This window comes from Phascolarctos cinereus, unplaced genomic scaffold, assembly GCF_003287225.1.
Source record: "Phascolarctos cinereus isolate Bilbo 61053 unplaced genomic scaffold, phaCin_HiC Scaffold_2;HRSCAF=192, whole genome shotgun sequence".
Lineage (NCBI taxonomy): Eukaryota > Metazoa > Chordata > Mammalia > Diprotodontia > Phascolarctidae > Phascolarctos > Phascolarctos cinereus.
Window position 1 is genome coordinate 144,381,485 of NW_027555625.1, and position 25,055 is coordinate 144,406,539.

Genomic DNA, 25,055 nt, shown 5'->3' on the forward strand with positions numbered 1-25,055 from the left:
TGGATATTCTTGAACTTGTCCAGCAAGAGTCAAGAAATCTCTGTTCATTCTTCGTAACCAAGTAAGACATTTAGTTACTGAGAATTCAAGGTTGGAGATGTGACTGGTTTAAAAACTACCATTGCTTTTGTACTATTGGGTTATCTTTCTTTCCTTGGAACTTGATCATGAGCAACAGCTGGGAGAACAAGGGTGGCTCGAGGAGGAACACAGGGAATGATGTGTTTGTGGCTTGATGGCTCTGTTTGCACGAGTCAGCATCTGCTTCGAACAGCTCATTCCCTCTGCAGCAGACCTCCCTCTGAAGGCAAACCGTGATTTGTAGGGGAAAGGGAACTGTCTTTTGCATGCTTTGATAATTAACATCCCTGACTTGCTCACAACCACTTGCATGGGTGGGAAGTCGGGGGCGGGGTAGTTGTAAAGTGCAAAGAGTCAGCACAGGGAGGAGAATGAAGTAAGGCTGGGCTGGGATGATCCCACAAAATGGAGGCCTTGAAAGGAACGTGAAAGTGTAAGAAAGGGGCTGGTGTGGTTGGTGGTAAGTTCCAGGATGAGAAGGCCCGAGGGGCTAAAGGAAGTTCTAGGGCAAGAAGGCAACTGAGTCATAGTGGCAAAGTTTGGAGAGTCAGAAGCACAGCCTAGAAGGAGGGAATGCAGCGTGGCTGGCCTTGTCCCCTCAAAATAGAATTCCCAGAAAGAACTCACCAATGAGAGAAGGGGCCACCATGGCAGAGGGATATGCCAGGGTCAGAACTGATATGACTGATACATTTTGGATAATTCGTATGTAATTATGCCTTGAGTAATTTATAGATGACAAACATGTTTCTTTAGACTAAGAATTCTTAACCAAGGCCCTGTGAACCTTAAAAAAATATATTTTGATAATTATATTTCAGTATAATTGGTCTCCTTTGTAATCTTCATTTTAAGCATAGAAAAACATTATTCTGAGAAGGGGTCCATAGGCTTCACAAGATTGTCAAAGGCATCTGTAACTCAGAAAAAGTTACAGTTCCTTACTGTAGGCTCTGTAAGCACCCAGTATAATTTGCAGGCAATACAAATTATTTAATTGTGGGAGAGGGGATGTAGCACACATCTTTTGACCCTGTGATCCCTTTACTGGATATATATTCAGAGATATGTAAGTCAGAGACAGTAGGAAATACCCATTATATACCAAAATTCTCCTAATAACATTTTTTTATTTGTGCTAGGAAAAAACTTGAAACAAAGTTACTATCGATTGTTGAGTGTTAGAACCAATTGTAGTATGTAAATACAATAAAATACTACTAGTATTCTATTACTAATAGAATACCTTGAGAAATAAGATATATAAGGAATTTAGAGAAATGTTGGAAAAATGAAAAAAAAAATTGAACTGATACCAAATAGGAATCAGGAAAATGTATACAATATATTTTTATGAATAAATGAAAACAATAGTAGCAGGCATCTGAAATGATTAGTAGTATTAACCAATGTTAGTCCTTGAGAACAGGTGATAAAACACATTGACTTCCTTTCAATAGAGGTGATTGATCACAGGTATGAAATGTTGCATGTGTTATCTAGCACCATCTCTGTGCCTGCTGCTTTTAATAATTAACTTTTTTTCTTTCTTACAAGGAAAGGTAAATAGGGTGGTGGTGTTTGTTGGCAAATAGGGGGGCATTTCAGGAAATTACTCTGATGTAAAAACAAAAGGATCAATAAAATTCAAGAGGAGCTAGGTGTGTTGGCACAAGCCTGTTAATCTATGCTGTGGTGGAAGCTGAGGCTTGTTGATTTCTTAAGCTTTAACCTACAGCGGGAATGAAACTGATAGGTGCCCATGCTGAGTCAGGTGCCAATAGGATGATCCCTGAAGAGAGAAGAGCCACCAGGCTGCCTAAGAAGGGGCAAATCAGAGCTAGTAAAAACTGTTGTCTTGATCTGTATTGGCATTAGGCCTGTGAGTGGCTACTGTACTTTTAGCTGGGCAGAGATAGAGAAACCTAGTCTTAAAAAAAAGCAAAACAAGAAGTCATCAACAACTTTAGGGGGGGAAATGTTGCAGAGATATATAGGAACCTTTTCTCTTCTTCTTTCCCCTTGCCTCTTGGGTTTTGTAAGAAAGTAAAGATTGATTGTAAGAACTGTTTGTCTGAAGGTACACGGAAGAGTTCATAGATCACTGGTAATGATTAGGAGAAAATAGAGGTTTGAAAAAAAAAAGAGGGTGAGGAACACAGAAGAATAACAATAACAGATAAGACAAGAGCTGCCCAGGTTTCCAAGGAGCATGAAGGGTTCAAGCTTGGGCATCGGCAACAGAGGTGATAAATAGTGGCAGTTAAGGGAGATGGATGGCAGCCAGCAGCTGAGGAGACAGAATATGTACTTGTGTTGGCACTAACAATTGCAGTGTGCTCTTGGTTTGAGGACTTTCCTGTTGGCGTTGTGAGTTCATTCCTTCCTACTGAGTTTAGGTTTGAGGACCACATATGATAGCCTTGTCTGTTTTTGTAATATGTTTATGTTCAAAATGAGAGGCAGGGTCACATAACAGAGAACTGGTCTTAGAATCTGGAAAACCTTGGGTCAAATCTTGTCTATGACATACTGGTTGGATCATTTACTCTCTGAGTTGTCAAGCCAACTCTCTAAGACTATAAAGTGCAGAGCAAGTTGTGATAGACATTGGATTTTAAAAAAAAAAAAAAGGTCCCTCACCTGACATTTTCAATACCGATAAAATCATAGATCCTAGTCCAAAAAGAAGCATGTTTGAAATGCTTATTGGTCACCTCTTTTCCTAGCAGATGAGCTCACTGAGATAAAGTCTGCTGCATCTAGGAGAGATCCTGGGGAGGGGTGAAGTAGAACTCAGACGTTTGTGGAGAGGAGACTTTTGGGTTAAGGATGTAGGCCAGGGAGTGTTAAAGAGAGACCCTTGAGGTGAACACAAGTATGAGCCCAGAACTTCAGTAATGGGCTATGTATTGACATATGCTCTGTGGGGAGCACTGGGGGCAGGGGTTAGGATTGCTGGTTAAATAGCTTTGAATGAATAAACAAGATTCTCTTCTGCCTTCGGCATTCTCTGAGTGCTAACTTGTTTGGTTTGATTCTTCAGATTCCAGACAAACCAGATTACTTGCTCTTCCCCATCTAACTCTGACCTTTCCAACTTTTTTTGCTTTTATACATAGAATTTCCCATTCCTAGAGGGGTTTCTCCCCACATCTCAGTCTTTGAAACATTCTTCCTTCTTCTGTTCTTACCTTAGGCTTTAATTCATCAGTAAAGCTTTTTTGTGATACTCTTCATCTATAAGTAAAATTTTTCTCCTTGCATTATTCATACCATTCATTGTAATTAATATATTTTTCTTTTGACCAGTAGATTGTAATTCCTTGAGGTCAGGGACTATGTTTTGTTTCTTCTGCCCATATTTAGCCTCTGACTGAGTACATTCATTCACATGGTAGGCATTTAAGAAATGTTTATGGCATTTGTTGAATTCACTTGAACCTAGTAACACTTGGCTTATAGCGCGCGCGCTCTCTCTCTCTTTCTCTCTCTCTATATATATATATGTATGTATGTTTGTGTGTGTGTATATATATATGTGTGTGTATATATATATATATATATATATATATATATATATATATATATATATATATATATATATATATATATATATATATATGTACACATATGTCCATATAGGCTGTGTATCTCTGTAACCGATAGCTGATATCTAGCTATCTATCTCTGTATCTTCTTTTGTTTAAACAGTCTTCTTTAAGTAGGAAGATTACCAGCATTGTGTGATTCCTTTCAAGATGTTATATAGCACGTGAGCCAGGATCCCTTCCCCCAATGAATAGACTGTCTAGGTGGAGAGTTAAAGGTAACATGCAGATTAGGGTATCAGTTAATAAATTAAAATTTATTAAGTCAGGCACTGTGCTAGGGCCTAGGGATACAAAAAGAAACAAAGGACAGCTCCTGCCCTCAAGGAACTTACAATTTAGTAGGGGAGATATCTTGCAAGCAACTTTATACAAAACAAGCTTTATACCAGGATAAATAGGAAATAATTAACAGAGGGAAGGCACTGAAAGTAACAGGGGTTGGGAAAGGCTTCCTGTAGAAGGCGGAATTTTAGTTGGGACTTACAGGAAGCCAGGGAAGTCAGTAGTTAGAGTGGAGAACGGTGATTGTTGCAAGCAGGGGGAATATCCAGAAAGGATACCCAGAACTGAGAGATAGAGAGTCTTGTGTCACTGAATTGAAGAGAATGTGATGGGGAGTAAGGTGTAAGAAGACTGGAAAAGTAGGAGGGAGCTAGATTATGAAGGGCTTTGAATGCCAAACAGAAAACTTTGCATTGCTTCTGGAGGCAGTAGGAGGCCCCTGGAGTTGATTGTCGGGGGAGAGGAGAGGTGTCATGACATGATCCGACCTGTGTTTTGGGGAAATCACTTTAGTGGCTGAGTGGTGGGTGGATTGAAGCGGGGAGAGACTTGAGGCAGGCAGGCAGACCCACCAGCAGGTTATTTCAGTAGTCAAGATGCGATGTGATGTGAGCCTTTACTGGAGTGGTGGCTTTATCAGAGGAGAGGAGGACAGAATTAAATGCTAAACAGTGGTAGAACTTGTTTTAAATATAATTGGTACACAAGTGATCTCATTCCATCCCATGTTCTCAGAAGATTGTCCCCACAATCATCCCTGCTCTCTCACTAATTTCCAATCTCTCTGTCTACTGGCTGTTTCCTTGTGGGCTACAAACATGTACACATCTCCCCCATCCTCACAAAATCCCTCATTTGATCCGTCCATCCTCAACAGCAGGCCTTTTGTATTTCTCCTCCCTTTGGTGACTAAACTCCCCGAGAAATTAGTCTGTACTTGGTGCCTCCACTTCCTTTCTTTTCATTCCTGAAGTCTGGCTTCCAACTGAAACCTCTCTCTTCAGTTACCACTGATCTTTTAGTTAGCCAGATATATCTCAACCCTCATTCTTTTGCCCCTCGCTAGCCTTTTGCACTGTTAATCACCCTCTTCTCTGATTCTTAATATACTCTTTTCTCTAGGTTTCTTTGACACTGTTCTCTCCTGGTTATCCTCCTACTTCTCTGACCTTTTCTCATCTGTTTTGCTGGCTCTTCATCCAAGTCATGCCCTCTGACCAGGGGTGTTCTCAAGTGTGTCTCCAGGCCCTTTTGTTCCTCCTATACTTTTTGGCTTGGTGACCTCATCAGATCTCAATTATCATCTCTATGCAGATGATTCTTAGATCTTCTTATCTAGCTCTAATCTCTGGCCGTTAGTGTTATATTTCCACCTGCCTATTTGATATATCAAAGTAGGTGTCTTGAAGCATCTTAAACTTACCAAGTCAAAAACAGAAATCATTATCTCCCTCCCCCCCAAAAAAAAACCAACAAAAAAACTCTCTCCCCTCTTCCTAACTCTCCCATTACAGTCTAGGGATTGTAGAGCAGAGTTGTCAGTCTTGATTCCCCAGTGTGGTGTGAACCAGATTAAAATGTAATTGGGGAATGTTTAACAAAATAAATAAAAATGCAGGAAAACATAATGTAAATTTGTGGTTTCTAAGTCAAGGTGCAGCCTGTTTTTATTGGAGTTTGACACCACTGTTGTAAAGTATTGCTACCATCCCCTCAGTGACCCAGGCTTGTAACCTAGATGTGAACCTCAAGTCCTCGTTTCCCATAATTCAATCTGTTGCTAAGTCTTTTTTACTTACTTTCGTATGCCCCCTTCTCTTCTGTGACACTGCTGCTAGCCTGGTGTAGGCCACCATCACCTTATGCCTGGGCAATTACAGTAGTCTGTTGATTGGTCTCCCTGCCTCAGATCTCTCCCAACTCCAGTCCATCCTCCATTCAGCTATCAAAATGATCTTCCTGAAGTGGCATGTCTGACCTGGTCACTCCCCTACTCAGTAAGCTCCAGACATACCCTGTTACCTCCAAGAACAAATATAAAATCCCATTTGACTGTTAAAAGCCTTCACACCCTAGCCTTTTCCTACCTTTCTAGTCTTCTTACATTTGATTTTCTCCCTTTACCCACAGCCCCAACATAGACTCTGCAAGCATTCCAATGACACTGGTCTTCTTGCTGTTCCCCGAACAGGATACTCCCATCTTCTTATTCTCTGCCTTTTTGCTGGCTGTCCTCCATACCTGGAAATTTCTCCCTCCTGGTCCCTCTTCCTGGCTTCTTTCAAGTCTCAAATAAAATCTTACCTTCTGTAAGAAACTTTTCCCATCCCTATGGAGGAGAGAATGAAACCGGTGACTTTTCCACTAAATCCAGTTCATTTGCAAGTCATGGCATCATTTTCCTGACGTGTTGGTCCTCTTTGAGAAGGAAGGGCAAAACCACAATGCTTATGCCTTCCCTATGAAATTACCTCTCTTGGAGATGTGTAGTTGTTTGTGAGTTGTCTCTCCCCATTACTTTGTGACTCCTTGAGGGCAAGAACTACCTTTCTTTGTATCCCCAGCACTTAGCATTGTGCTTGGCACATAAATGCTTCTTGATTTAGATGTGTTTAGAACAGGGAGAGAGAGCAGCAAATGCTACTTGATTGAATGACTCTTTAATGACTGGAGAAAGTGTCAAAGAAAGTAGGATTTAAAGTGAGTCTTTAAGGATAAATAAAGTTTAGATTGAGGGAAAGAGAGGTTATTTCAGGCAGGGGAAGCAGCACGAGTAAGAGCAAAGAATTAAGGTTTAAGGGAGGGAGAAAGGGACCAAACATTTATTAAATGCCTGTTTTGTGACAGACACTGTGTTAAGCACTTTACAAATAGTACTATGTTCTGGGAACAGGGAGGAGAGAGAATTGAAATGGGGAAGTATGGGAAATAAAATTAATTGCATAAGGCAAGGTCAGATTATGGAGGAATTCTAAAGGCGTTTAGATACAGGACTGCTGCTGCCTCACCTTCAAAATGGATGGTAGGATCATAGACTTAGAGCTAGAGTGGGACTTAACAGGTCAATTCAGTCTAATTGCCTCATTTTACAGATGGGTAAATATAAGCTGATGAAGATTAAATGACTTGCCCAGGGACGCACTGTATCTGGGGTCTTCTAGACTTCAAGCCAAATGTGCCATCTGCTAAAGAAGTTCAGTCTTTACTCCCAGCAAACATATGTTCTCATCTTTAGGCTGGCCATTTTTGGACACTCTGTCTCCCACCACTGCCATTGCCTCAGGATGGCGTGTGTCTCTGGACTGCCCCAATGATTCATTAACCCTTCTCTGGTGACCACTTTCTTATTGTGTTGTCTGTTCCTATTAGAAGATTTTCTAAGCTCTTTTAGGCTGCAGTTGTCTGTCAATTGTATTTGTATCCCCAGTCCTTATCCTGGTGCTTGGCCCTGGGTGAGTACTTCTATGCTTTTTCATCTATTCATTTAGTGCCTTTAGGAAAAAGAACAAACTACTTAGTGACTAATGGAATTTTGAGGTCAGGGGAGAAGGAAGATTATTCCAGGATTTTTAGCTTGGGGGACTAGAAGAATGGTAGCAACATTGATAGAAATATAAAGGGGTTAGCAGGGGAGATTAACTTTTCTTGGTGGGGGTAGGAATGGAAATGATTTTATATTTGAGCATATTTCATTTGACATGACAGTGGAAGGTTAAAGTAGAAATACCCTGTAAGAAGTTAGAAATATAGCACTATGCCTCAAGTAAGACAGTTGGGTATAGAGAATTTTAGAGTTCTGCACGGAGCTATTATATGAAGTAATGGGAGTGCATATGTAGTTCTTTTTGTAATGAATTTATGGAGAGAAGGGTAGAGGACTCTAGTCATAGCCCTGCATGATGCTCCCAGTTAGAGGGTGAGAGGAAAAAGAGAAGCACACCGAAGAAACAGAGGCCAAACTACCAGAAAAGTGGGCTCACAGAACTCAAAAAAAGAGAGTGGCCGTACTGCAGGGGTAATAGATGGCTGGGAAGTAAAATCAGCGTTCAGGATCTCATAATCAAAACGTTTGGCCACAAAAGGAAGAAGAGAGTTGAAGGGGTCATACGATCCCTCCAGAAGAAAGAAAAACGTTCCATAAATAACTTAAAACATTTCAAAAAAGTTTGATGTTTTGTGTAGTTTTTTATACCCACAGACCTCAACCTCTGCAAAAAATGGAGGAATTGAGGTATTTTTTGATATTTCTTTTTTGGGGCCAAATTCAGTCATTATTTTTCAGGTTCTAATTTCAACTGTTTTGTTATTGCTGTTCATAATCTCCTAAGAAATGCATTTTTTGTTCATTTGAAATAAGTTTGTTTGAGGGAACTCACATGAGTCTGTCTTTTTGGCCAAGTAGGAGATAGATTTTGTGAATCCAGAAAGTCATCGTAAAGGAAATGTATGACTACAAAAGGAAAGAGGCCAATCATGTAGCAAGAGCTAGAACTGTGCAGATTGAGTACGTAGAATAGGCTGAACCTGATTCTGTCTGGCCCTTGAGTTATTGTGGTTTGATCCTTCTTGGATATTCAAAAAGAGATTTACTTATTTACATCTTACTTTTACATAGGATTTTCAAACAGGAGGTAGTATTTAGATGAGTAGAAAAGACCTCCTTAGCAGGGGAAGTTGTAGTGACTTCCTGGGCCTCTAGGTAACCCTTGGTCTAAAGGACTTCTCCTAATGGGTGTCTCTTTTATATCCTTAGGTGGTTCAGAAATAATGTTAGTACAGGCAGAGGCCACCAGGAGACTTGAGCATTTGCCCCCTGGCTCTGGTCCATAGTGATCCCATCGCAGTATTTTATTGGTATCTGTTATATGTTGAAAGAGCTGAACAGATTTCATCTGGATTTGTTGGCTAGTTCCTCTATAAAGGATTTATGGGAGGAAGAATCATAGGATCATACAGAATAAGAAGGCTTGGATGGCTTTCCATCTAGGCTGGTAGAAGGGAGATCACAGATCCTGAGGTGAGGTTATCTGCTGAGAGAGAGAATGACAGGGATGTTTATATGGAGGCATTGGGGCTTTGAGGAAAGGAAATTGTGGGTATATTTGAAAGTGAGAGATGAAGTCAGATTTTTTGAAGTTGGTGATTTGGTGATACAAGGATGGTTTTTAAAGAAAAAGTTTAATTGATAGCATTTGGTTTTTATACTAGTTCTTTCTAATACCCTCCTTCCCCTCCCCCCATTACTTTCTCCTTGAGCTTTGTAACAACAATGGAAAAAAGGCGTTTAGAAACCCTAACACAGCAATCATGCCTTCCAACGTTTGTAGCATTTGTTACTCCCCGTTTTTATTAGATATTTCATCATGGGTCTTCTGGAGCCAATATTAGTCATTTCATGTAATGATACAGTTTTGTTTTGGTTTTTTGTAGTTGATTTTTCATGGTTTGGTGGCCATTACATAATATATAACTTTGAAATACAGGTTTTAGTTTAAAAGATATCTATCCTTCAACTAAATTTTCATGATGATGATAATTTTTTAAAGGAAATCTAAACTATAGAATATATCTTATAGAAAGAATCTCCCACCTCCACCCCCACCCCCCACCCCCACCCAAATATGTCTTTTTGCTTTAAAGATTTCAGCCAACAAATGGCAGCCTTGGTATAATAGAATTAGGTAGAGAGTCAGCCTTGGAATCATAGAGAACTGGAAGAGCCCCCCAGAGACCACCCACCTGCCTAGTTCAAACCCCTTATTTTACAGATGTGGAAACAGAGTCAGAGCAGTTAAGTGACCTGTTGGAGGTCACAGAGGTGATAAGTACCAGAGGCAACATATGAACCCAAGTCTCTGACTCCAGAGCCAGAGTTCTTGTTCAAGTCTTCTCTCTCACACGTGCTTGTGGTGTGACTATGAGCTCTTTACTTAAGCTTTCAGTGCCTCATAGCAGTTGCCCATCTCTACTGGTAAAAAAAGGACTTTACACATTCCTTCAATCAATGAGATCTTAGGTCTGGTCCAAAGGGGAAAAAAAAATGCAACCAAAATAATGGATGCAGAGGGAAAGGAGATTTGATTTTATATACATTAAAATTTCTGTTCTGTACTAATCAATAAATCTCATTCTTCCTCAGGAACATACTTTAATAGGATCAGCTAATTCCCAAGATATCCAGCTCTGTGGAATGGGAATTCTGCCTGAACATTGTATTATAGACATCACACCAGAAGGCCAAGTTATTCTAACTCCTCAGAAGAATACCAGGTATCATGTGCTACAATAATGGCCATTATTAGTATTACATTTCTTATTTATTGGGAGACAGTCAGTAGCAAGGAGATTTGATATGTTTTTGCTTTTTATTTTTTTAAGTCACTGGCTTATTTGAAAGACAGGTACTCGCAGGATGGAAGTTCAAGATGGTACTGCTATTTTATGTCTATTTTTCTGAATGATAAAATTATTAGTTAACCTTGTACAACCCATTTGTGGCTAAAGGCACTCACTGCTTTGGATGGGCCCTGTTTTTTTTTTTCCTGTTTTAAGTTGAATCTTTGTACCATTGGAAAATATGTAAGTTATTTTTATGTTCTTTCTGAAGCAAGTGGGGCATAAATGTTATATAAGTATTTATTTCTGTTCTAATTTTAGTGTTTTAGATTGTTTTTTAGTTATTCACAGTTACTATGGAAGTACCTCCTTATGTGAACTGCTACAATAGTTCTATAATCCTTTTATTGAAGTTAATTGTAGATTTAATCAAAGAGATTTTTTCAAGTATCTGAACTGAAATCCATCAGCGATCTGAGACGGATTTGCTTTATTCTCTTTTTGCTTTTTTATTTTAATTTTTATTGAACCAGTGGCATCAGAGGACTGGAATTATAATCCCATCTGTGCCAACAACTGCCCTGTATGACTTGGGGCAAGAAGTTAGCAACTTCTCTGGGCCTCAGTTTCCTAATCTTTAAAATGAGAGGATTGGATTAGATGATCTCAAGAACCCCTCTAACTTTAAATCTGTGATCTGTGTTTTGCTTTAAATCACTTTCATTTCCTACCACACAGAATGCTATCCCTTATAACAAAGACGAGAAAATAAAGAGAAAAAATCCAGTTTGGCAAAACTAATATGCAGTGTTTTACACACACACACACACACACACACACACACACACACACACACACAATACCACCTTTGCGAAAGAAGGAGGGAAGGAGATGCATCCTCATATCTCTTTTTCCTGGGTTTGCTTATTATACATATACTTCGGTCAGTTTCTTTCTCTCTCTCTCTCTCTCTCTCTCTCTCTCTCTCTCTCTCTCTCTCTCTCTCTCTCTCTCCCCTTGCATCCTTCCTTTTTTCCTATTTATATTGATGTAGTAATTTGTATTGCTTTTTTTTGCTTTTTCATCATCCATGTGAATCTTCTACATGCTTCTTTATAATATGTCAGACTTTCTAGACAAGAGGAACCCTGCTACTAGCACTCTTGAGTCTAAAAGACTTCTTAATTGCCATAAATTCTGAGTAATGTTGAGGCTAAACCTGTGATTCATCTTTATCTCATTAAAATATTTGTAATGTCCTCTGATTAGCCACATCTTCTTGGGAGGAGACTACACTTCATTTGATCCTAAAGTGTCATGTAGCAGTGTTATCTCTAACAAAATAATTATTAAACTGCTTAAGTTAATATGTTACACGGTTATTTGGTATATTATAAACTGGCAAATTACTATGTTCACCAGAGTCTGTATGTGCTGACATAACTCTAGTGTCTTGAGTAGTTTTTCAGTTCTCATTTTGCTTTGACTAGTACCTTCCCCTTGAAGTTTTTATGTTGAAAAATGTACTATGTGTATATTCTGCTTGAATGCAGTAGAAATTCCAATTAGTGTGTGTTTATGACTTCTGAAGTATACAGGGTTGGACGAGCTGGGTGTTATACTCTCTAGAGAGTTTTTTCAGACCTCTGACTTAAAAAAAAAATTCCAGAATTTCACCATTAGATGGCACTGCTTTATTTGAAGGCTAAGACCTTTTTATTTAAGTCCCTTTATAAGGCACAATGATTTAAGAAACTAAATTAAGCCAGTTTTTAAAAAAACCACCATTAATTTGTGAAATGTACATAACTACAACTTAACATAAGTTCTTTGTACAAAGTAGGCATTCGGTACATATTTCTTCATTTGAAATATGAGAAAAGGTCTGAAGCAAGAAATAAAAGAATATGATGTGAATTATCTTCTGCCAGTATAGTCTTGGGTCTCTCCTGGGTGATTTACCTGAGACTTAGCAAGTTTAAATGACCCATGACAATTAAAGATGAGATTTTTAACCCATGAGAAATACAGCATGGAGCTGTGCATAGAGAAGAGACTTCAGACAGGACAATCTTAATTCATTCAAAGCCTGCCTAGGACACATACAGACCCTGCGACCCTGGTGAGCCCCCAGCCACTCTCTGGAGACTACAATCCAGAAGAGTTGCTGATTGACATTGACAGATGGAGTCTCCTCACCCAATACCTCTCACCACATATTTACTGACTGACTCAGATTCATAGACACCCCTCCCTGCTGTACTTGCAGTCCCCCACACTGGCACTTCTCCAGAGTGATAAGCACAGGAAGCAGCTGCCACAGCTTGAGACATACATGCTTATTTATCATAAGGCAGTGTAGTTTCTTGCCTATCCAGTGGAAGACAAACTTCCCCTACCTTGTTCTGTTCATCCCCGTAATTCAGAGTGATTGTCTGCTGAGGTAAATCCTTTCCTCTGAGTATTTATTCTGACATTTATCCCTGGCTACCCCAACTTTGCTCCTCCTCAGTCCAAATCCTCCTTTGTTCTCTTATTTTATTATGCTCTCTGGAACCCTTGCTGTAATAATAAATTCTAACTTGTCCCAAATAGATCATTTCAAATTACCCTCTTTCCATCTAGTGACACTCATGGGAACCTGGCTGTCTCCAAATGATACTTGGCCACCCTCTTCACTATAAGTTGTTGTTTTCATATCCCCCAAATGCAGGAAAAGTAAGTCTTCTCCTTGCTCCCCTCTGCACCTTCCTTATCCTCTCTCTGTGATCATTCAGTTGCTTTCCTCTTTTAAAGTTCACTTCATCCATCTGACCAAACCAGATTGTTATTGCACTGGTTTTCTGTGGGCTGGCAAAGGTCACTCTTCTTGAAGACACTTCATGGCATTACAATAAATTTAGATATCACTTAGAATACCATGGCCTCTTAGCCTCTCAGTGTCCTCAGTTCCTGTTGTTCACATCTTCACTCAAACCTAGTCAGTCATAGAAGTGGTCATACCTTAGGTCTTATAATCATCCATAACTGCCACCTCCATTATCTTTAACTCTGAAACTTCCCTTCTTTTTGTAAGTTTCTAGGTTTCCGTCTCTCCTACTTCCTCACTCCTCTTAATCCTGGCCATACGTTTTCCTTGACCATTAATCATGCTTTAGCCTCACTAGGTAAATTATCTTCATGGTCTTGACCCTATGGTTACCAGTTGGACATGACAGTGTTCTCTACTCTTGAACCCCTCCCCCTTTGTCCTTTTGCCTTTCATGCCTTAGATCACTCACCAGCATTCCTTTCTCCACTTCTTTGCCCATACTGCTGAATGTATCTGGAGGGAGTCATGCAGCAGTGTCTGACCACATCCCTTCTCCACTCAAGAAGCTTCACTTACTCTCTGTTTCCTGTAGGATGAAAACACAGACTCTTCTGTTTGGTACTTAAGGCCTTAAAAGGGGCAGCTGATTGGCGCAGTGGATAGAGCACTGGCCCTGAAGTCAGGAGGACCTGAGTTCAAATCCGGCCTCAGACCAAACACTCGACACTTACCAGCTGTGTGACCCTGGGCAAGTCACTTAACCCCAGTTGCCTAACCAAAAGAAAACAAAACAAAAAAGCCTTGACAATCTGACTCCAACCTGTCTTTCTAGATTTATTCCATATTGGTATCCTTCATTCTCTCTGCCTTCTGTCCAAACTGGCCTATTTCCTACTTTGTTCATATGATACAGCTTTGTGTCTCTCTCCTTCTTTCTCCTCCCTCTGACTCTTAGAATCTCTAGATTTATTAAAGGCTCAGCTCAAATGTCAGCTCCGATACGAGGCCTTTGCTGATCTCCCCACTTGTTCCCACTGTACCTGCCCCCTAAAATTACATTTGCCTTGTATATATTTTGTGTTTATTTAGCTCTGTACATCTGTAATCTCCCAGGATCATGTAACACTTTGAGGACAGAGACTATTATATTTTTGTATTTTTATCTCCCTTCCCTAGCACTGTACCTTGAATACATTAGGCACTTAAAAAATATTTGTTCAGTTGACTTGAACCCTAACTACAAATTAATGTTATCTGTTAACTAGACCCTTATTGTCATTTTATTTTTGCCTGATAATAGACTCTGTCACTATCCTGGAAGTGATTGTTCATAATTTTATTTCCTTGAGTCTCTAATACCTCTGTTCCCACCAGCAGATGATCTAGCCTCCTAGTTTATTGAGAAATATGAGTCCATCTGAGATAAATCCATACTCTAAAACCTCTCTACATCTCTGTCCTCTTTTGTGTAGTCTCTGAGGAAGAGATTTGCCTTGCCCAGACCCTCCTTCTTCTTGTGCCTTTGATTTCTCCTTTCCCGAAGTTTGTCCCATTTACTATTCTTTTCCTCTCTCTCATCTTCTGTCTCCCTTTCTACTGGCCTTTTTCCTGTGGCTTACAGTTTTGGTTTTTCTCTGTACTTAAAAGACTTTTCAGTTAAGCTATCCTCTATCTTTCCTTTGACTGCTAATCTCTGGAAAGAGTTGTCTGTACTTGCTGCTACTTCTTCTCACTGTCTAACCACTCTAAGATGTTTTTAGTTAATTCCCAACCTTAGTGCTTTGCTGAAACTTCTGTCTCTATACCAGCCATCACTTGACTCCTAAAATTAGTGGCCTTTTCTCAGTCCTCATTTTACTTAACCTCTCTTTAGCTTTTGATACCGTTGATTACCCTATTCCCTTCTGTATTCTCTCCTTCCTTGGCACATCTCCCACCTTGTTCTCCTTCTACCCTTGTGACAATTTCTTCTCAGTGTCTTTTCCTAGTCCATCATCCATCACCTGTCTTTAAGTTTTGATATCACTCAAAATTATCTCCTGGGCCATCTTTTCATTTTACATTGTCCTCTGTATACTCAGTTACCATCTCTGTTCAGATGACTCCCCAATCTGCACATTAAGTAAGCCCTAATCTCTCGTCTGTACTCCAGTTTCATAACACCAGCCACCTGCTAGACATCTTCACCTGTATGTCCCATTGGCATGGGTGATAACCTTGACATTTCCAAAAAGGGAACTTGCCACCTTTGTTCTTAAATTCAACCCCCCCCCCTTCACCTCTAGACTCCCCTCTCTCTGTTGAGGGCTCTGCTCCTTGATTCATCTTTTTCTTTTCCAGGTACCCTCCCTTTGTTGGGATTGCTCAGTCTTCTGTGTCGTTCACATCTGTTTCCTTCTGTCCATTCATACGGCTACTACTTCTTACCTGTACTATTCTAATGGCCTCCCAGTTTGTTGCCCTACTTCCAGTCTCTTCTTTTTCCTCTCCAAACCATCATCTATATACACAGGTGCCAAAAATCTCTTCTTAAACCCTAGGTCTCACCATGTTATTTCCCTGATCAGTAGACTTACAGGTCTCCCTTTTTCTTGTAGGATAAAATATAAGCTCCTGACCTTAGCTTACACCCTCCACGACCTGGCTGTATTAGCCTTTTCCAGCCTTGTTCCACGTTATTCCCTTTTAGGTACTCTTTAAGCTCCAGCTAGACTTGAAGTGGAGGTTAGAAGGAAGGGGGAGAGAGGACAGAAGCCTCTAGGGACCATGCTGGTAATGATTGGTTGCCTGCCTAGGTTGCATGGAAAGGTGGTGGTCTATGCAGTCCACACTAGGTGCAGGTCAAAGGAAGGACATCAGCAGTGGCAGGTTGTGGCTGCAAGTGTGCACAGTTCCCGGCACTTAGTAGGAACTTAATAAATGTTTGATGAAGTGATTGATCAGCAGTGCTGTATGCTCTTTAGTTCTAATATTTTCTCCTAATACCTCCATGATTTATCTTGGATACTCCACTTTAGAAACCATTACTCTAGGGCATCGTTGATTGATCTGGTACTTATATTAAATATTATTACTGTGCTTAGCACAGTGCCCAGCACATTGTAGGCGCTTAATAAATGTTTATTGATTGATGAATTATTTTAGTAATGACTTTTATTGCCTTATTTAATTTTTTAAATATTTAATACAAAATATTTGTGTATGTGGGACTTTTAAATCTACTAGTAGTGAACTTAATGTTATAAACTTTCAAATTGTTATAGAGATTGGTAGATTTTATGGTTCCTATAAATTGGGTGTGTATGTGTGTGTGTGAATTTTTAAAAATTGCTATAGACTATGTCTTTAATAATGTTTTAATCATTAAAATATAAATGGCAGTTATCATCATTTATTTGTAAATTTAATCTCTTCTCCACACAGGACATTTGTAAATGGTTCTTCTGTTGGAAGTCCTATACAGTTACACCATGGAGACCGAATCTTATGGGGAAACAACCACTTTTTCAGGTACAGGAGTTTTGACGTTGTACATTAGTCCTCTGGGAAGGGCTCCTAACTATTGAGTGTCTTAATCTGAAGCTAAAAAATATAGATTTAGAATTTGACTCAGCGTAATAGAGTAATACTAAGCTTTTATTAAGGGCCTAATGTGTACAGAACATTATGTCTGATCTATGTGGAGATATGGAATTTGAATTCATTGAAATTAAAAATCACAGATTCTATGGCGAGGCAAATATTTTTCTTTGAATTTTATAATCACTGATTTATCTTTTTCATGTCCATTATTTAATTTTTTAGCATTAATTTTTTTTTAAATTTTGAGTTAAATTCTCTCTCTTTCCAGTCCCTCCACCACGCATTGAGAAGGCAAGCAATATGATATCAATTATACATGTGAAATCATTTGAAATGTATTTCTAGGCATATATAAAATGGACAGTACATTCAAAACACTGGTAGGACAGTCAGGAAAGATAGTAAATTTACTCATCTACCTTTCTTTTTTCCCCAAATGATTTGTTTGGATGATTGAAAAGAAGGTAGAGGAGAATGATAAATGTATTTTCTGACTATATGATTATCATGGTATCTGCTAGGCAGGACATGTTCAAAATGAAATTGTAACTATATTTTACTAAAGAACCATGAATCGTCTGAGGTTGTATGACATTCAGTGAAAAAGGAAGCTCTGTGACATGGACAGACAGCTTCTCTGGGCCATAGTTTCATCATTGATAAGATGTGAGGGAGTTAAAGCTATTTTCACTTGTCAAATTCTGTTGTTTCAGAAAATTAGAACTGAACTTTCTCCTAGGAGCCTTCTTTCCTTCATCCTAGATGGTACTCTTAACCATATTGCCTTTCTTCAGGCATCAAATTGTGTTATTGAAACTCCTGGGGAGCCTCTGCTTGTAGACTGACTCTTTCTCCTAAAAGGAGCAAGAAGAGCCTGGATCTGGAGTGGAAATTATATGAAGACATTTTTTTTGTGTTTTCTTTTCAAACTGTTACGACTCTGACTTTAGCTCCTGTTGTTTCTCTCCCTTGTGACCATATTATATTCACTTAGAGTTTGAACTATGACCCCTAACTTGATGACTCCCATGTTCCTTGTGGGAGACCTGTCCCTGGAATGCTGTCCTATTTTATCTGGCTTCCATCAAGACTCATCTATATTGCTGCAGGAGGCCTTTTCTGGTCCCCTCCCTGGTTTTTAGTGCCATCTCTCTGAAATTAACTTTTACCTATCCTGTATGTATTTTGTATGTATGTATTCACATGTTAACTCCACAGCAGAATGTGAGATTCTTGAGGGCAGGGACCGTGTTTTTGTCTTTCTATCTCCAATACTTAGAACAGTGCTTAACACATAATAAGCACTTAATAAATGCCTGTTAGCTGATTGAGTTAAGATCCTTCATTGTCCCTCTAAAATTTTATCTTGTTAAGGTTTTAATGCATTGTACAAGCTTTAGAGATCTTTTGAGATCTTGACTCTTACTCAGTATGTTAATATCTATCTCCAGCCTTAAATTCTCTTTCAAGCTCCAGTCCTACATTTCTAACTCTCTGCTCTACCTGTCTTTCTTCATTCTCAAACTCAACATGTTTAAAAGCCAAAACTGTCATTTTCCTCTCAAATCCAAGTTGTCCTTTTGAAAAACATTTCTTTCAGTGATAATGCCCTTCTAGTCAAAAGTTAAAACTTCAGAATCATCTTTGTCTCCTCTTTCTCCACTCCATTCAGTGATCAAGACCTGTTGATTCTTCCATAGGAACATCTCTTACATTTGTCCCCTAGTTGAGGGGCCTTATCTCACCTCATGCCTAAACTGTTGCAATAGTTCAGGATCTTTGGGTGGAGATTTTACCCCTTCAGTGCATCCTGTCAAACTAATCTTTATAAAGTAACAGTTTGATGATATAATTTCCCTGTTCATCAGGCGACTTTCTGTTGTCTAATAATAGTGTGAGCTAAAGTTTATATGGTGCTTTGTTAGGTAATGTTTTTTATATATAACATTTCGTTTTGTCCTTATAGCAACCTTATGGCATAAATGTTGTCATTACTTCCATGTACAGAAGAGAAAACAGGTTTGCAGACATAAGAACATAGATTTGTTGCTAAAAGGCACCTTAAAGGTCATCTAGTCCAACCCCCTCATCTTACAGATGAAGAACTGAGGTGCAGAGAGCTTAAGAGTCTTGCCTAAAGTCACACAAGTAGGAAGTACAGAGAATAGATTTAAATTTCCCTCCCCTGACTCCAAATCCAACACTGTTTTCCATAGCCACGCTCCAGTGACTGGTAAGGGTCACACTGCTAGAAAGTGTCTAGGGTGGGATTCTAACCCATTTCTTTCTGACTACAAGCCCGTGTTTCTGTCCATTCTAATCAAACTCTAATCTCTTAGGTTGACTTTTAATGAATTAAAAGCCCTCCAAAATCTTGACCCTAGTTTTAGCTTTCATCATTTCCTCTGCAATAACCTTATGTGCTAGTCTGTTATGTTTGCTTGCCATTCCTCAAAAATACACTTTACTTTTCTATGTCTTTGACTAACCATGTTCTCTTTGCCTGTACTTTCTTCCTACTCTATCTGCTTATGAAACTCCTAGCCATTCTTCAGTGCCTAGCTTAAATTATGCCCATTACATGAAGCCTTCCCTGAATATCTTAGCTAGAAATGAATTCATCTGGTATTTAAAATTTGTAATAATTGTAAGGACATATTTCACATAAGTAACACATAATTCTTTGTGTTGTACGTCTCTTATTTATCTTATTGGATTGTCAGATCCTTAGAGCAAGGACTGTTTTATACACATCTGTAGTTTTTGAGGCAAAAGTACTTTGTAAATTTTAAGTGCCAAATAAATGTAAATTGTAGTTGTCACCTGGCCCTCAGTAGACACTTTATTCAGTATTTGTTAAATGAACGAATAAGATTTTATTAAGAAAATTACTCTTTTTCACTTTTTCAAGACTCAATTTGCCTAAAAAGAAAAAGAAACTAGATAAAGAAGAAGATGAGGACCAAGAAAATTCTGTGAAGAATAGCAGCAGTGCGGAGCAGCTGGATGTAGATGGAGACACTTCGAGCGAGGTGTCCAGTGAAATTAACTTCAATTATGAGTATGCACAAATGGAAGTGACTATGAAGGCTCTGGGGAACAATGGTAAACAGTACTCCATTGTTGTGTTCTTTGGAATTCTTAAAAGTCACCCTTAGGGAAGAGGCCTTCCAAACGGTCATCAGAATGGAAGTGCTGGTGTTGCTTTTCTCTATAGCTTTGATTTAACTTGCACCCAAAGTCAGATTTCCCCAAAACTTCTAGTTCACAGCATTTCTCCACTGCCCCCAGGTTTGGGTTACTGATAATAGAATAGAGTACAAAGCCATTGAGGACCTTAGCAATCGTATGTGATGTGCTGATTTTACAGGCCAGGAAACAGACTCCCACACAGCAGGACATTCCCAAGATCACTGAGGGTGTAAGACCCTCCCACCTCAAATTATTGTGAGGAGCCAATGAAAGGGTCTTTAGAAAGCACTCTGCAACTTCAGTGTACTATACAAATTTGGGAAGTACTGCAGAACTGGAGAAAGGCAAATATCTTCTTGATTTTCAGAAAATTCTACAATTTGATGTTAAAGAGGTAGTGAGCGAGTATCTAGGAAAAAGAGCCATCTTTCTGAGAGCTGATGTGGCTTCAGTAAAAACAGATCATCCCAGACCACCACTACATTCTTTTTTGACCAGATTTCTCAACTTGATGGTGTTTGATAAACTGTCTGGAGGTCTTGTGAAAAGGACCAACAGCACCATTAGATGGATTTGGAACTCCCCAAGATTGGCTGGATTAGGAGTAATCCTTTAAGTGTTCATCTTATCAGGCGGTCTCCTGTGGAATGCTCCTGGATTTTGTCTTTGACCCTCTACTCTCTTGCATTTATATCAGAAGTTTGGGTAAAGCCATCGTTGTCTGATTTACAGATGACACGAAGCTTAGAGGGATGGATAACACACTGGATGACAGAGTTATGATCAAAGTAATTGTGACCTTGGTTTCAGTTCAGTAAGATGAAATTTAATATGAATAAATGTCTTATACTTGTGTTCAAGAAATTAACCCCACAAGTACAAGATGTTGGAGGAGGGATGATTAGACTGTAGTTTGAAAACCATGTGGTGATTTTTAAATGGACTAAATAGCTCAATATAAATCAGCAACGTGACATGGCAGCCAAAAAAAGCTCATATAATTTTGGGTTGCAGTAAGAGAGGAATAACTTCTAGGAACAAGGAGGTGAGAATCCTATTTTACTCTGCCCTAGTCAAATCACATCTGCCATATTGTGTTCACTTCTGGGTACTACATTTTAGGAAGGACTGGCGAGTGTCCAGAGGAAGGTAACCAGGGTAGCGGACAGTGCCTTATGTCCGTGTCATAAGAACGTCAATTGATGGAACCGAGAATAGTTCGGAGAAGAGAAAGAAGATTTGGGAGGGAGACACAATAGCTGGTGTCTGCCTTGTAGAAGAGCTGTTAGACTTGTTCTGGTTGACTTTACTGGGAAGAACAAGAACTTTGAGTTTTTCAAGAAATCAAATTTAGGCTTGATATCAGGAAACACTTGTTCACATGAGAACTGTCGCAAAGTGAAATGGATTGCCTCTAATGTAGTGGGCTCAGCCTCCTTAGAGGTCTTCCAGCAGATATTGGATTGCCACTAGTTAAATATGTTGTAGTGAGGAATCTTTTTCACATAAGGTTTAAATTTGCATGGACACAGAGATGCCTTCCCACACTGGAATGTTAGGCATTATCAGTTACTTTTTACATGGTTGCAGAATTTGGGTTCATATTCAGATCTTCTGATTCCAAGTATGTTTAAATTGCTTGACGATTATTATCATCTTTAATTCCATCGTATAACATTTCTATATATGTCTCAGAAAATAGTTGGATCTTGTTCCTTCTAACAGAAACCTAATACTATTTTTTGCTAAGGAGTGGGAGGAAAATTTTATAAGTGAAGATGTGATGGAGACTGAGAGTGTGGGTATTAACTTTATTCCACTTGTCTTCAGGTACCTATAGTGCTATGTGAAATCCATATGTAGTGGTAAAAAATTGTAGGTAAAATATTTGTGCCATTCCAGTGAAGATTTTGTTGATTTTTTTTTTTACTCTTCTCTATACACCCTCCTAATCATTACTTTTTCTTAGGGAATTATGATTGTTGAGCTTTGTAATATTTTTTATTGTTAGGAATTATTTTAAAATATTGAAAATGAAGAAGTATTTTGAAATAAGATATAATCAGATGGTATAGAATTTCAGCAATGTATCCACAGATACTTTGGCCTCAATTTATGGCTATTTGAGACATTGGTGGTTGTCATTTTTTTTAAACCTCAATTTTTTTTAATACTGCCAACATTCATATTCTAAATAGACCATTTTTACATTTTCTTCATGAAATGTGAAACCAAATTCTTTTGTGAAATTGAGCCCATGACATCATTTGCAGTAGTTTTGTAACACACTGTATGCTGTCTAAAGATGCACATGATAGTAAGAGTGGGAAATAGTTTAGTCAGAGGTTCTACTAACTAGTGTAACAGGATTATAGAACAATATTTGAAGTATGTGTTTTAGGTCATTGAATTTTTTAAGCCAAATATTTATTCTATTTCAAGTACTTACCTGTGGTTTCTTGATCTTGATTAGATCCAATGCAGTCCATCTTGTACAGCTTGGAGCAACAGCATGAAGAGGAGAAGCGGTCAGCATTGGAGCGTCAGAGACTGATGTATGAACACGAGCTGGAGCAGCTAAGAAGAAGGCTTTCTCCTGAGAAACAGTCCTACCGTAGTAGTATGGACAAATTCCCCTTCCATTCTCCCAGTGCCCAGCAACGCTTAAGACAGTGGGCAGAAGAGAGGTAGGTGAAAGATTGTTGTTGTTTGGTCGTTTTCAGGCGTGTCCAATTTGGGGGTGACCCCATTTGGGAAGATTTCTTGGCAGAGATACTGGAGTGGTTTGCTGTTTTCTTCTCTAGCTTATTTTACAGATGAGGAAACTAAGGCAAACAGGGTTAAGTGACTTGCCTAGGGTAATGCAGCTAGTAAGTGTCTGAGGCCAGATTTAAACTCAGGTCTTCCTGGCTCTAGGTCCCAAGCTCTGTCCACTGCTCCCTAGATGCCCTAGGTGAAAGATACAGAATTATTTTGTACCAGTCAAAGAAGTGCTGGTAGTAGGCATATGAACTGAATAGAACAGAGTTACCATGTGACCAAGCAAATTTGTACAAAAGATTAATATTTATTAAACCTGTAGAAAACAAGAACTGAGTAAAAAATTAATTATTTAACAAAGATATTTGGGGAAACTAGTTTCTTGAACCATATCTTGAGAAATGGATTTAGACCCATATCTTAATCATATATCACAAAGAACCAAAAAAAATACGTAAGATAGGAAAATAATGTACTTTTTTCTGTCATGGAAGGGAGATTTACTTTTTAAAAATTATACAAATATAGGAATCAGACAGATATGCTTAATTACATAAAATATTGACATGATAGAAGAAATAGGGTAAAAAATAAAAATAATGGAATGGGGAAATATATTGAAAATTGGACAAATAAAAATTAATCCAAAATATACAAAGAAATAAAGAACTGTTAAGAGTGTGTGTGTGTGTGTGTGTGTGTGTGTGTGTAAATAAAAGTAATAGCCAGTCAATAAAAATTGCAACTTATGAACAAGTTACAAAGAGGAAGCATAAATTTTTTGTATTCCCTTATAAAGATGTTTGACCTCCCTAATAAGTATAGATGCATATTAAGATAACTTTGAGTTATACTAATCAGATTGGCAAAAATAGTTAAAAGCCAGAAACTCAGTCCTGGTAGGATTGTAGAGAAACACACAAAACTATTTGATGTTGATGAAATTGCAGACTAGTACAGTCTTTTGAGAAAGAAATCTGGTTGGTAAAAGTTACAAAAATATTCGTTGCCCTTTGGCACAATAATTGCATTGTTGGGGTATTGTTTGTGTTGTTCCTGACCTGTGATTTCATTAGAGTGGGTGACCTCTTGGTATAGAGTGATGGGAAAGTTTGCCTAGCAATGTGGATAGCAACTCATTTGTAACTTAAAAGTTTTTACAGTTGCCTGGGGCCCTGAGGAGTCGATTAATTTGCCCATGGTTTTACAGCTAGTGTGTGGGCTTCTCAATGCTACACCACATTGTCCCCTTGTTGTTGGGAATATACCCTGAGATTATTATTAAAAAGAAAAAATAGCTATCTCTTCAAATATATTTGTTGTTGTTGAATCGTTTCAGGCATGTCTGGCTCTTTGTGTCTCCATTTGGGGTTTTCTTTGCAAAGATACTGGCGTGGTTTGCCATTTCCTTCTCCAGCTCATTTTACCAATGAGGAAACTGAGGCAGATAGGGTAGTGAGTTGCCCCGGCTCACACAGCTAGTAAGTGTCTGAGGCTGGATTTGAACTCAGGTCTTCCTTACTCCAAGACCTGTGCTCCATCCACTGTGCCACCTAGCTGCCCCAAATATATTTATAACAGTATTATTCTGATATAGCAACAGGAAAAAGGTCATGTATATCATCTATAGTGAGTACTAGGGTCCTTGGTGGGGTAAAGTGGGGAGGGGCAAGGCTTGATCCATATGTAATCAATTAGGATGGTGGAATATATCCAATCCTTCCTCTCTGTAGTAGCCAAACTTGGAGGTTGTCTCCAACAGAACCATACTACCTGTCAACTATTTAGCCCGATACTCCTTCTCTGTACAAACTCCCAACTTTTCCCTCTGAGAGTCAGGTTTTGGCCCAGGGTAATTGTAATCTAACCCTAGCTCTGGAACTCACCTAGACTAGCTACTCTTACGGAGGTTTCTTCAGAGAAAACCCCCACCCCCCACCATTAACATCTGTGATATATTCCAAGATTTGAACTTCAGACATGATCTCTTTACTCTCCCAGAAATTGTATAAAAATGAAGTGTTATAACTAAGCACCATTTGGCATTCTCAGCTTATCATTTTTTAAAAATTCAGTATTATTTTATTTCACTTCCAAATTCTCTCCTCCCTTGGCCCAGCTACTCCCATTGAGAAGGCAAGAAAAACAAAGCCCATTACAACAACTATGTATAGTCATGCAGAACAAATTCCTGGCCAATCCCACAAAAAAGGAAGAAGGAGAAAAAAATATGCTTCTCTTTGGACTCTGAGAGATCAGTTTCTCTTTTTGGAAATGATAAGTGTTGTTCTTTTCATACTAATTTATTGCATTGTAGATCATGTTAGCTATGTAAGTTGTTATAGCATCTTCTCTTTTTTCCCCATTTAGTGACCATTCAGATTTGACAGTAACTT

At 38.8% G+C, this 25,055-nt stretch overlaps 1 protein-coding gene across 1 annotated transcript in view; it reads left to right on the plus strand.

The window, feature by feature from the left end:
• Positions 1-25,055, plus strand: part of KIF13B (kinesin family member 13B) — a 250,412-nt gene that overhangs the window by 133,653 nt on the left and 91,704 nt on the right. Inside the window, 4 exon segments of the mRNA XM_020988799.2 lie at positions 10,117-10,247; positions 16,549-16,635; positions 19,619-19,812; positions 22,373-22,586. Of these exon segments, the coding sequence (XP_020844458.1) occupies positions 10,117-10,247; positions 16,549-16,635; positions 19,619-19,812; positions 22,373-22,586 (626 nt within the window).